Below are 14515 nucleotides of genomic sequence, written 5' to 3'. Positions count from 1 at the left end.
AGGTTGAATCTCAGACATGGATGTTTTAATAAATGGCCAGACATAAAAAGAATACATACCACATGATTCTATTTGTACTAAGTGTGATGGCAAAACTTTCAATAAGAGATTAGAAGAGTGTCTATCTCTAGGGAGGAAACATAAGTCAGCCTGCTGGGGTGCCAGAAATGTTCTGCATCTGGTCTGAATTGTGATTGCATGTAAATACATATAAAAATTAGCAGAATGAAAAAAAAATTAGCAGAATGTTACCTTTAAGGTTTATGTATTTTACTATATGATCTATATGATCACGTCCTAAATCTCTATGACTTTGTATTTTTTTAGGCTGTATGTGCAGCTGAAGATGACATCAGAAAAAAGTAGGGAAGCTTGAAAATAAATCAACAGGAATTATCAAATTTGAAGAACACAAAGAGAAATGACTGAAAAAAGGTAAAGAGCCCCAGTAATCTGAGGGCAATATTAAAAAATCTAATATGTGTGTAATTGGATCCTAGGAAAGAGAAATGACCAAAAATTTTCCAGATCTGCTGAAATACATAAATTTACAGATCCAGGAAGCTCAGTGATTCCAAGACAGGACAAGTACAGGAGAAACACGCCCCTTGTAACACAATAGTGAAACTGCTGAAAATTAAGAAAAGAGAAGTATCTTGAAAGTAGCTAAAAACTGCAGATTACATACAATGAACAAAAATACATATAATCACTGACTTCTCATCTGAAAAACTAGAGAACACAAGATAGCGGAATTACATCTTTAAAGCACTGAATCTGTCCACCCAGAATTTTATATCCAAAAATATCCTTAAAAAAAAAAAAAAGGTAAAATAGACATTTTCAAATAAATAAAAACTACTAAAATTACCTCAGCAAATCCTCACTAAAATATACGCTAAAGGGAAGTTCCTCAAACTGAAGGGATATTATAATCAGGTGGAAAATCCAGCGTTTGGGAAGGTGCAAGAAAGCAAGAAACGGTAGTAACGGTAGTAAGTGCTCAAATAGGAAAGACTATTTCCCCCTGCAACTTATTTAAAATACTCAACTGTTTAATGTTGGGCTTATAAATATATCTGTGACATAAAGGGAGGAGGATAAATGGACCTATACTGATAAAAGATGATTACATTTTACATGTAGTATAAAAATAAAAATGTAAGTCTATAAAAGTTAAGGATGAGTTATTGCAGGGCACTGGGTGGCTCAGTCAGTTGAGCATTTGCCTTCAGCTCCAGCATGGTATTAGAGTTCTGGAATGGAGGTCCCCATCAGGCTCTCTGCTCAGCGGGGAGTTTGCTTCTCTCTGCCCTCACGCTGCTTGTATGCTCTCTCTCTCAAATAAATAAATAAAATCGTTTTAAAAAGGTATGTATTGCAATCCCTGTGCAACCAAGACACAGACACACAGAGCAAAAAGGTCTGCCTAGGGCAGCCCCAGCAGCCCAGCAGTTTAGCACCGCCTTCAGCCTGGGGTATGATCCTGGAGACCCAGGGTTGAGTCCCACATCAGGCTGTCTGCATGGAACCTGCTTCTCCCTCTGCCTGTGTCTGTGCCTCTCTCTGTGTGTCTGTCATGAATAAATAAATAAAATCTAAAAAAAAGGGGGGGGGGGAGTCTGCCTACAAAACCAATAATCAGAATTCTAAAAAAACAGCAAATTAAGATAAAAGACAGGAAAGAAGGGAAAAATAGATGAGACAAATAGAAAAAGTACAAAATGGTAGACATAGGGATCCCTGGGTGGCGCAGCGGTTTGGCGCCTGCCTTTGGCCCAGGGCGCGATCCTGGAGACCCGGGATCGAATCCCACGTCGGGCTCCCGGTGCATGGAGCCTGCTTCTCCCTCTGCCTGCGTCTCTGCCTCTCTCTCTCTCTGTGTGTGACTATCATAAATAAATAAAAATTTAAAAAAAAAAAAAACAAAAAAAAAACAAAATGGTAGACATATATCCAACCACATCAATTAAATGTGACTTACTCCAATCTAAATGCAAAAATTGCTACAATGGATAAAAACAGGGATGCCTGAATGGCTCAGAGGTTTAGCATCTGCCTTCAGCCCACGGCATGATCCTGGAGTTCCGGGATTGAGTCCCACATCGGGTCTCGGGTGAAGTCTGCGTTTCCCTCTGCCTCTCTGTCTCTGTCTTTCATGAATAAATAAATAAAATCTTAAAAAAAAAAAAGATTAAAAAATAAATAAATAAAATGGATAAAAACAGTAATAAAAATTTTTTTTAAGAGCATGAACTAACCATACTCTGGATGCATGTTAAATATAAAGACACATAGGTTAAAAGAAAAAAGTGTAGAACATATAATGCAGACAAAAACTATAAAAAGGGTGTTTAGACATTACAAACATTTTATAATGCTAAAACGGCCAACCTATTAGAAAGATCTAACAAGGGATCCCTGGGTGGCGCAGCGGTTTGGCGCCTGCCTTTGGCCCAGGGCGCGATCCTGGAGACCCGGGATCGAATCCCACATCAGGCTCCCGGTGTATGGAGCCTGCTTCTTCCTCCGCCTGTGTCTCTGCCTCTCTTTCTCTCTCTGTGACTATCATAAATAAATAAAAAATAAAATAAAAAAATAAAAAATAAAAAAAGAAAGATCTAACAATTATAATTCCAACAATATTTGCCTTACAACAGAATTAAAAAACAAATGAAAGAATAATCAACAGGATTAAGAGAGAAATATACAATTCCACAATCACAGTTTGAGGTTTTATCACTCTTTCTCAGCAGCAGAATGAGGCCAACATTTTTAAAAAATCAGTGAAGACTTAGATGATGAATAACAATCTCAATCCCCTAACAAAATGGACACTAAATGACCACACAGAACACTGTATCCAATGAACAAAATACACATTCTTTCCAGGTGCACATGATATGCTTACCAAGAGATGCCATACATGAAGCCAAAAAACCAAATCTTAACAGATTTCAAAAGACTATAATCTTACAGAATGTTTTCTAATCATAGAATTAAATTAGAAATCATTAACAATCATATATTTACAAATACTCCAAATATCTGGAAATTAAATCACACATTTCTGAAGAACTCATAGGTTAAAAAAAAAAATCACAAAGAAAATTAAAAAAAAAACATTTGTAACTGAATGGTAATGAAAATGTCAAAACTAGTGAGATGCAATTAAAACAGTGTTTTGAAAAAAATATTATATAGCTTTAAAAAGCTTATCAGGACAGTGATTCTCCACCAAAGTGGTTTTGCACCAAGGAGACATTTGGCAACATCTGAAAACATTTTCAGATGACAAAACTGGAAGGATGGAGCCTGCAACTGGTCTCTAGTAGGTACATTTGAAGGATAGTACTAGATGCCCTACAATGCACAAGACAGCTCTCCAAAACAAAGAATTACCTGATCTAAATTGTCAAGAGTGCAGAGGTTGAGAAAATTCTCTATATGAAATAGAGAAAACAGAAATCAATAGAAAACAATAGAGAAAATGAGCAAAACCAAAAGTGAGATCTTTGAAGAGTACCAGATTTGACAAACCTCTTGCTAAACATATCAATTTAAAAAAGAAAACCAACATGAGGAATGCAACAGGGAGAATATCACCACAGACCCTACAGACATTAAAAGGGTAATATTATAATATCTACTTTACGTGGACAGAACTTAGAAGAAATGGACAAATTCCTTGACAATACAGTATTACCATACATTGTTGGTGAAGCTGTAAAATAGGACAATCACTCCTGTGATTGACTAGCAGCTGCTCACTAAATTAAACATTATCTTATGATCCAACAACTGCACACCTAGGTACTTACCCAATATAAATAAAACCATATGTCCAAAAAACACTTGTACACCAATGTTTATAGCACCTTCATAATGGCCGAAAGCATAAACAGTCCAAATTTTCATCAATACAAGAATGGTAAAACAAATTGTGATATTCATACAACGGAATAATATGGAGACATGAAAAGGTACAAATAATACATGCAATAACATGGGTGAATGTCAAAAACCCTATGATAGGGATCTCTGGGTGGCACAGCAGTCTGGCGCCTGCCTTTGGCCCAGGGCGTGATCCTGGAGACCCGGGATTGAATCCCACATTGGGCTCCCAGTGCATGGAGCCTGCTTCTCCCTCTGCCTGTGTCTCTGCCTCTCTCTCTCTCTCTCTCTCTCTCTCTCTCTGTGACTATCATAAATAAATAAAAAACAAACAAAAAAAAACACTATGATGCATGATAGAGGACTTGCACAAAAATATATAGTACTATACAGCTCTATTTACATGAAGTTTTAGAAGAAGCAAAACCAGGGGATCCCTGGGTGGCTGAGTTTAGTGCCCGCCTTTGGCCCAGGTCGTGATCCTGGAGTCCCGGGATCAAGTCCCACGTTGGGTTCCCTACACAGAGCCTGCTTCTCCCTCTGCCTATGTCTCTGCCCCTCTCTCTCTGTCTCTCATGAATAAATCAATAAAATCTTAAAAAAAAAAAATTTAAGTGGGGACAGCTGGGTGGCTCAGCAGTTTACTGCCTGTCTTCCGCCCAGGGCATGGTCCTGGAGTCCCGGGATCCAGTCCAGTGTCAGGTTCCCTGCACGGAGCCTGCATCTCCCTCTGCCTGTGTCTCTGCCTCTCTCTGTATGTCTCATGAATAAAATGAGAGACAAATAAATAAAATCTTTTAAAAATAAAATAAAAAATTATAAGTGTGGGGCACCTGGGTGGCTCAGTGGTTGAGCATCTGCCTTTGGCTCAGGTTGTGATCCCAGGGTCCTGGGATCGAGTTCCGAATCAGGCTCCCTATGGGGAGCTTGCTTCTCCCTCTGCCTATGTCTCTGCCTCTCTGTATCTTTCATGAATAAGTAAATAAAATCTTTAAAAAAAATTTTAAGTGTGATTACCACTATGAGGCTGGTGGAGGGGCAGGGACTACCTAAAGGGGGCATGAGAGAACTTTCTATGTTGATTGTAATGTTCTGAATCATGAGAAGAGTTTGGGTTGTACATGAGTAAGCATCGGTTAAAACTCATCAAACAGTACAATTAAGATATGTACATTACCCTCCAACACAGAAAAACTATACCATGAATTCCAATTAATGATGTTTGTGCTAAAGTGTTTCAGGGTAAAGTATACTGATGAAACAGATGTACTTATTCATACATACACACGCACACAATAAAACAAAATATAGCAAATGCAGTTCAACCAGATAAGAACTAATTCAATCTCTCACACTAATAACCTGACAAAAGAGATGTTTACTGCTGTGCACAATTATTATTTACCGCAGTCCGTATTTTTATACATCATGTCCAGCATTCAGTCAAAAACAGGAGGGTAGGGATCCCTGGGTGGCGCAGCGGTTTAGCGCCTGCCTTTGGCCCAGGGCGCGATTCTGGAGACCCGGGATCAAATCCCACGTCGGGCTCCCGGTGCATGGAGCCTGCTTCTCCCTCTGTCTATGTCTCTGCCTCTCTCTCTCTCTCTGTGACTATCATAAATAAATAAAAAATTAAAAAAAACAAAAACAAAAAAACAGGAGGGTAGGAGAGAGAAACCTACTGCCAAGAGATAAACAAACAACAGAAGCATACCCAGAAATGACGCAAATGCTTAAGCTATCAGAGAGGAACTTAAAATAATTAAAATTAGTATGTTCAAAGATATAGTTGAGGGCATCTATAACCAACTGGGTGGCTCAGTCAGTTAAGCATCTGCCTTTGGCTCAGATCATGATCCAGGATCCTGGATCAAGTCCCATGTTGGGCTCCCTGCTCAGTAGGGGGGAGTCTGCTTCTCCCTCTGCCCCTCCCTGCTGCTCATGATCTCTTTCCTCTCTCACTCTCTCAAGTGCTCTCGCTCTCCCAAATAAAAAAAATCTTAAAAACAAAAACAAAAAACAAATCCAAAGATATAGTAGATAAGGGGGACAACATCTAATAACAATGGGGAATTTCAGCATGTAAACAAAAACTGTATCAAACTGCTGAATATTGTCAGACTGGAGACTCAGTAGGAAAAGAGAAAAAAAATGGGGAAGAAATATTTGAAGAGATAACAGTCAAATACTCTTCAACAGTAACTAAAACTGAATTATACACATCTAAGAAACTCCAAGAACCCTAAATCGGATATACACAGAGAAATACACAAAAGACACATAATGGTCAGAAAAAGGAAAAAAAAATCCTGAGGGCACCCCTCTTACTAAGGGATAGGGCAATTTACTATTTCAAATACTTTAATCACCATCATATATTTCAAGCACTGCCAATTTGAAAATAAAGTGAAGTGATAAGTAATAAAACCAAATTCTTAATATTGATGATTCAGGAGTCCCACAGGCAAAAAAAGAAAAAAAAAAGTCCCACAGGGATCGTATCACATACGTCAATAAAAATTATTAGTTTTGGAATGCCACGCACTATTGAAAATGCAAAATAGCACAATCAATGCTTACTGACTCTTCTATTTTGGAAAAAAATCCAACTCCTTTTAGTAAAATCTATACAAACTAATAAATTTTTTTACAACTCTAATATGCTATATTTGTAGCTGTCAGCTCAAATTAAGAAGACTATGATGCAATGAGATTTCATTTGGAAACCTAGAATGTCTGCTTTCATAAGTAAACAATCCCATCAAATGACCCTATTTGCTAATTACGCTTGGGGATTATTTTGTTAAAATTACATTTGAATAACTACTAGTAAAATCATACCAAAAAATGTAGATTGAGGTGCCTGGGTGGCTAAGTTGGTTAAGCATTCAACTCTTGATTTTGGTTCAGGTAATGATCCCAGGGTTGTGAGATCAAGCCCAACATCTGTCTCTGTGCTGGGCATACAGCCTGCTTAGGATTCTCCCTCCCCTCTGCCACTCCTCTCCCTTTCTCACACTCTTCCTCTTTCCTTCCCTCTCAAAAAAAAAAAAAAAAATTAAAAAGGTAGATTAATAGAGTTCTAAATAACAGACTAACATCATATAATGTACAAGAGATCATGGTATACATCATTGCATGCCTTCCAAATAAATTTAAATGTTTTCAGGATATAGCTAAATTTAAAATAATTAGGGAGTGAAGTTTGTTTCTGGGCACAATTTAAACTTAATGTAAAAAATCCCAAAACTAAATTTAAAGATATTTTTTTAGACAAAATTTTTGAGAATAGTTAATATGAAATTTAGCAATAAGGAAAGTAAAATAGGAGCAGCCCCGGTGGCGCAGCGGTTTGGCGCCGCCTGCAGCCCAGGGCGTGATCCTGGAGACCCTGGATTGAGTCCCGCGTCGGGCTCTCTGCATGGAGCCTGCTTCTCCCTTTGCCTGTGTCTCTGCCTCACTCTCTCTCTCTGTGTCTCTATGAGAAAATAAATAAAATTCTTTTAAAAAAAATAGAAATAAAAAATAAAAAAAGGAAAGTAAAATATAGTGGGGTTCTCAGACCCTGGATTGAGTCCCGCGTCGGGCTCTCTGCATGGAGCCTGCTTCTCCCTTTGCCTGTGTCTCTGCCTCACTCTCTCTCTCTGTGTCTCTATGAGAAAATAAATAAAATTCTTTAAAAAAAAATAGAAATAAAAAATAAAAAAAGGAAAGTAAAATATAGTGGGGTATCAAGAACACCAGAGTGGCTTAATGAAAATGCAGGGGGAAAAATGCAGAAAATTGAGACTACCCCTAAACTACTAAATTGGGGGTAAATGGGTGGGAGATTACCAAGTATCTAATTTTTTTTAACTAAGTGTCTAATTCTTAAAAGGCACCAGGTGATATTTAAAAACTCTAAAAATCTGAGAACCACTAATCTAGATTAATTAAAACATTCTGATTATGTCCAACATTTAAAATCTTCTGCATCCGGAGTCGGTGCGCATAGGACGTTTCTCGCACCCTGACTCCGGCCCTCCGTGAGAGCCTGTTTGTGCTTTAGTGTCCTGTGCACACCTTGCAAGTGACAGCCCCATGAGTCTGACTTCCAGCGTACGAATTGAATGGATCGCAGCAATTACTATTGCTGCTGGGACAGCTGCAATTGGTTATCTAGCTTACAGAAGGTTTTATGTTAAAGATCATAGCAACAAATCTATGGTAAACCTTCACATCCAGAAAGACAACCCCAAGATAGTACATGCTTATGACATGGAGGATTTGGGAGATAAAGCTGTGTACTGTCGTTGTTGGAGGTCCAAAAAGTTTCCATTCTGTGATGGATCTCACACAAAACACAATGAAGAGACTGGAGACAACGTGGGACCTCTGATCATTAAGAAAAAGGAAACTTAAATGGACAGTTTTGATGCTGCAAACCAACTTGTCATGATGTCATCTGACTGTTTAATTAGAATGACTACCACCTCTGTCTGTTCACCTCCCCTGGGTTCTAGATGTGATGTATTGCAAATTGCAGCTTTCGTATTCACGGCATTTGCCTTATTTGTTGAACCATCGTGGTGCACATTTGTTTAAACAAAAAAAGGAAAAAGTAAAAACCAAAAAATAAAAAAATAAAAATAAAAATAAAAAATAAAAAATAAAAAATAAAATCTTCTGCATCCAGTTAAAACCAGAAAACGTGGCACTTAAAGCTCCACTTTGGCCAAATAAAAAAAGTCAAAATTAGGAATATTCAGAGGACAATAAATTCAACTTAGATAAAAAAAAATAAGTAACACTAAGTAATGAACATTTCAGATTTTCCACGGTAAAAAGCATACAAGAAGGGAGGAGGGAGATACAGGCAGAGCAGAGACAATTTTTAGGTCACTGAAAATACTGTAGATGTTTTATAAAGATGGATATATGTCAATATATGTTTGTCCAAACCCAAAGAACGTGCAAGACCAAGAATAAACCTAAGGTAACCTATGGACTTTGGGTGATTATGTATGTGTCAACATAGATTCATTGTTGGTAAGAAGCATAACATTCTGGTGAGTGGTTCTGATAATGGGGGAAGCCATGCATGTGTGGGAAAGAGAGATATATGGGAAATGTCTATACCTTCTATTCAATTTTGTTCTGAAACAAAATTGCCCAAAGAATAAATTCTTTAAAAAAAATCATGTTTTGGGACACCTGGGTGGCTCGACGGTTGAGCGTCTGCCTTTGGCTCAGGGCGTGATCCTGCAGTCCTGGTCCCGGGATCGAGCCCCACATCGGGCTCCCCACATGGACCCTGCTTCTCCCTCTGCCTACGTCTCTGCTCTCTCTGTGTGTCTCTCACGAATAAATAAAATCTTAAAATTTTTTTTTTAATTTTAAAAGTTAAAAATCAGGGATCCCTGGGTGGCGCAGCGGTTTGGCGCCTGCCTTTGGCCCAGGGCGCGATCCTGGAGACCCGGGATCGAATCCCACATCGGGCTCCCAGTGCATGGAGCCTGCTTCTTCCTCCGCCTGTGTCTCTGCCCCTCTTTCTCTCTCTGTGACTATCATAAATAAATAAAAATTAAAAAAAAAAAAAAAAAAAAGTTAAAAATCATGTTTTAAGAGATTATTTAATGATATGGATATATTCATGCTATACTGTCTCACGAAAATCAAAATAATACACTTATAATTATAAATTTCTTTAAAAAATTTTTTAAAAAGGAATATGGACTTTGGGTGATGATGATATGTATTAATGTCCACTGACTATAACAAAAATACTACTCTGGAGCTAGATATAATGGGGAGGGAGGGTCGAGAGGGGAGACAGAGTTGCTGGAACTCTGTACTTTCTACTTACTTTTGCTAAGAAGTAAAATTACTCTAAAAAGGAGCATCTAGGGGATCCCTGAGTGGCGCAGCAGTTTAGCGCCTGCCTTTGGCCCAGGGCGTGATCCTGGAGACCCAGGATCGAATCCCACGTCGGGCTCCCGGTGCATGTAGCCTGCTTCTCCCTCTGCCTATGTCTCTGCCTCTCTCTCTCTCTCTCTGTGACTATCATAAATAAATAAATAATTTTAAAAAATAAAAAATAAAAAAAATAAAAAGGAGCATTTATTAAAAAAAGCATTAAGTGAATAATAAAGTATAGAAAATATAAAGAACAAGTGAGACAATGGTATATTATAATCTAAAAAATGTGGTAAAATATCAACTAAAGGATGAGAAATTAATAAAATAGACAAAATCCCATAGCATTACTTCTAAGAGATCTAAAATCAATTTTATCTTATTACTGCCTGATGATTTTATTTAGTTTTTTCAAAACTATTTAGGTATATGCTTCAAGAAGAAAACCATCTTCTAAACATTTGCCAAAAATAAACTAGTCCTCTTATACATGCTGAACCAATCATTAAACATTTTTTTATTCAATGATTTTTTTGTACAATGAAAAATTTACCTCTACTTATTTTATAATGGCTAGATGAAGGATATTCAATTCAAGTATTTGAAATTATAGGACAATTATACATGGCCACTGAACTTAATTTTCAAGTATTAAACTTAACAATTTGGCATCAGTTTATTAAAATTTACTTAAATTCCTACCACAAAAATTACAAAAAATTTTGAAAAAAACACAAAATGTTATAAAAATCCAATTCATATGATAGTCTAGTACATAACCTTCTACTAACCACTCAAAATTTTACTCATCCACAGTCTTCACACCTAGTGTCATATGACTAAACTCTCACCAACTAACAGATTTATTCAGACAATATCAATTAGAAATGGATTACTATTCAACCAAAGATGCTATCTGGTCTGGAAATGAGGACAAAAAGACCACAAATCAGCGACAAAGGTGGTATTCATGTGTAAACAAACTGCTTGGTCACTTAGCTTTGTTAATCATGCAAAACTAGGACTTAGACACCAGACTCTTACTCAAATGTGTGAGAGTTAGTTTGTGCTTTTTTTTTTTTTTTAACTCAAATTCCTTTCTTTGGCATTTAAGGATTTTAACAATTTCAAGAGGTACCTTCCTCTTTTTTTCTCCCAACTACTCTTTTTTAAGATGCGTTAGCTCTAGCAAAACTATTCTCATTTTCTTCAAACACACCAAGTATACTTCTGCCGCTCTGTTTTTGTCTCTATTTGTCTGGAATCTGTTACCACATCAAAGTCCGAGTCTTCATATTCCAGTCCAACTATCACCTTTTCCATGAAACTTTTCTTGACTATCAAAATTCATAGTATCTCTTCATCCAAAGAAACAAATGCAATCCTAGCACATAATTTGTATTTAATTTATAAATTATATATGATAATCTTAAATATTCTTTCTTCATATAAGTGGAAATCCATTCCAGTGTTATTCTAGAATAAATCTAGTTTCCCTCAGTGGACTAATGCCATTCAAGGGCTGATTTTAACAGCACCAATCACAGTGCTCCTACCTTGGTAGGAAGTTTTCAATGTTTGATCTTAATGATAATTTTAAAACATGAAAAATAAAACATATTATAGCAGTTCCCAACTTTTAAAATATCACATCATAGGGGCATCTAGCTGGTTGAGTCCGCAGAGCATGTAACTCTTATCTTGGGGTGGAGTTCAAGCCCCATGTTGGGGGTAGAGAAGAAAGGAAAAATTAGAATATCATATCATATACAAAAAAAAAAAAACCCATCAATATTTGTAACCTCCAAATATGGAGTCCTTCCAATTCCTGTATTTAGGCACACCTGTAACTGTGTAAAACCACACCTGGGGGGTGGGTGGGGGTGAATGGGTAACAGGCACTGAGGGGGGGCACTTGACGGGATGAGCACTGGGTGTTATTCTGTATGTTGGCAAATTGAATACCAATAAAAAATAAATTTATTATTAAAAAAAAAAGCACACCTGTAGGGAAACCATGCATTAATTTAATAAATTAAATGCAAACAAGATGATTAGTAAATTCCTTGGTTATTTTTGTGTTCAGCTTTCTATTTCAACCATTACCTAGAAACCTCTTGATTTGTTGTCTTTAGTAAATAAAAACTTATTAGGCTTTTATACAATGTATAAACTCTACTCATTTTATCTTTCTGAACAGGGTATTCAACTGGACATATTTCCATGTACCAACAACCTCAGCCAAGTAATGTTTAACTTAAACATTAGTTCTGAAAATAGAAGCTAATAGAAACAAAATTCATTAATGACCTTAAACTGAACTACTCTCCTACTGTGATAACGCATCAGTTTTTTTCCTTGGTGCTAATATTCTACATACCAATGCACCTTATTTTATATATGATTTTTAACATATCTTCACCTAATTTCTACTTAATTTAAGGTTTTGAATTAAGACCTAAGTGAGACTTGATGATTTCAATACCACCTTTGTTACTAACATTTGTCTCCATCTCCACCCATCCTCACTTCTTTAAACAAACTAAAAAACCTAGAAACTAAAAAAGTCACTCCATTCTGAGCTTTTAAGGAGCTCTAGATAGGGTTCTTTACCCCTCTGAACTCAATGTGACATGTAAGTTTAATCATTCCCATAAAGAACTCTTGTTGCCAGGAGTTATTAAGACAGCTTTTTTGTAACATTAATTTGCCAATTTGCTAATTTAAAAGTAGGCATTACTTTAAATGAATGAATGAATGAATGTAAACATTACTTGAGAATACATTATGAGACTGAGCATTCTTATACTAGTTGGTAGAAGTCCAAAATGCTACAACCCCTATGGAGAGGAATTTGACCACCCAAAACAAAACACAACATTCATAAATGTACTGTTTAACCCAACAATTCCACTCCTAGAAATTTACCCTGAAGATACACTTCTATAGATACAGAACACGTGAACAAGGTTAGCATTAGCATTATTTGTAATAGTAAAATATCAGAAACAACCTCAAATGCAACAAGACTAGCTGAATAAACTATGGCACATTAACAGAGTACTAAAACAACATGAAAAAGAATTTTAAAAAGATTTCCAGATAAGGAAATTTCCAAGTGAAATGAGTGATTTCCAAGTGGGAAAAAGCAAAGTACAAGAGAGTACATACAGCAGTCTATGTTTTGAATAAAAAGGGAGAAAACACAGAAAGGAGAGACCACAAACTGATGAAAATGATTGGATTTATTTATTTTTATTTTAAAGAAAATACACACTTGCATGAGTAGGAGGAGGGGCAAGGGAAGAGAAAGAGAAAGCATCCAGCAGACTCCCTGCTAATAAGCATGGAGCTGCCAATGGGGTTGGGGGGGGAGGGACACGGACAGTGCGTGGTAGGAAGCCTTGGATCCCAGGTCCCCAAGATCATGACCTGAGCTAAAATCAAGAGTTGGTCACTCAATTGAGTGAGCCACCCAGGAACCCCCAAAATGATTACCTATAGTGGGTGTGTACATAGAAATGAAATGGACGGGGACACCTGGGTGGCTCAGCCGTTGAGCGTCTGCCTTTCGCTCAGGGTGTGATCCCGGGATCCAGGATCAAGTCCCATATTGGGCTCCTTGTGGGAAGGAGCTTCTTCCTCTGCCTGTGTTTCTGCCTCTCTCTCTCTCTCTCTTTCTCTGTGTCTCTCATGAATGAATAAATAAAATCTTATAAAAAGAAAAGAAATGAAATGAAATGGAAAGGATAAAGATGGGAGTAAGGCTTCTGAAAAATATGTTTTTTTAAGGTATGTTTTTATATAGTACTGACTCTTGAATTATGTAAAATTAAATAAAAAGAAGAAAATAATCCTTAAAACTGAATATAAATATTCCTATAACTCAGCAACCAAAAAACCCCAAATAAACCAATTAAAAAATGGGCAAAGGGCTTAAACAGACATTTCTCCAAAGAAGATACACAAATGGCCAAAAAGAATAAAAACATGCTTAACATCACTCATCAAGAAACTGCAAATCAAAACCACAATGAGACATCACCTTATACCTGTTAAGACAGCCACTATCAAAAACACAGAAAATAACAAGCACTGGTGAGGATCTGGAGAAATTGGAATCCTTGTACACTACTGGTGGAAATGTAAAATGGTACAGATACAGCTGCTATGGCAAAAAGTATGGGGGGAGGGTCCTCAAAAAAATTAGAAATGGAATTATCATATGATCCAACAGATATATTCTGGGTATATATACAAAAGAATTGAAAACAGGATCTCAAAAATTTGTATGCATACCCATGTTCACTGCAGTATTATTCACAATAGCCAAGCAGAAGCAACCTTTAAATATCCATCAACAGATTACTGTATAAAGAAAATGTGGTATATACACATAACAAATTATAATACTGCCTTTAAAAAGAAGAAAATTATGTCATATATTACAAAATGGATAAGCCTTGAGAACCTTAAGCTAAGTGAAATAAACCACTCACAAAAAGATACTTTGTGATTCCTTTTATGAGCTATCTAAAGTAGTCAAACCCCTAGAAACAGAAACTAGAATGGTAGTTGCCAGGGGCTGGGAAGGATGGGGAAAGGAGAAGCTTTTCGGTGGGTAGAGTTTCAGTTTTGCAAGATGAAAAAGTTATAGAGATCTGTTGTATTAACAATGTGAACGTGAGGGATGCCTGAGTGGCTCAGCGGTTGTGCATCTGCGGGC

The 14515-nt window shown here is 36.9% G+C and overlaps 2 protein-coding genes across 4 annotated transcripts in view; one reads left to right on the top strand and one right to left on the bottom strand.

The window, feature by feature from the left end:
- Window positions 1-14515, bottom strand: part of PDS5A (PDS5 cohesin associated factor A) — a 154250-nt gene that overhangs the window by 129923 nt on the left and 9812 nt on the right. The gene's annotated exons all lie outside the window — the stretch shown is intronic.
- On the top strand, window positions 7960-8534 carry LOC121489239 (CDGSH iron-sulfur domain-containing protein 1-like). The gene has a single exon (XM_041752001.1). It carries the CDS (start codon window positions 7975-7977, stop codon window positions 8293-8295), a length of 321 nt encoding a protein of 106 aa, XP_041607935.1. The 5' UTR covers window positions 7960-7974; the 3' UTR covers window positions 8296-8534.

Source organism: Vulpes lagopus, chromosome 4, assembly GCF_018345385.1.
Source record: "Vulpes lagopus strain Blue_001 chromosome 4, ASM1834538v1, whole genome shotgun sequence".
In the NCBI taxonomy this organism is placed as follows: Eukaryota; Metazoa; Chordata; class Mammalia; order Carnivora; family Canidae; genus Vulpes; species Vulpes lagopus.
This window is presented reverse-complemented; position numbering and strand designations above follow the sequence as displayed.

Excerpts from the sequence above, each read along its gene's own strand:
- LOC121489239 (XM_041752001.1), top strand. The coding sequence starts at position 7,975 with ATGAGTCTGACTTCCAGCGTACGAATTGAATGGATCGCAGCAATTACT.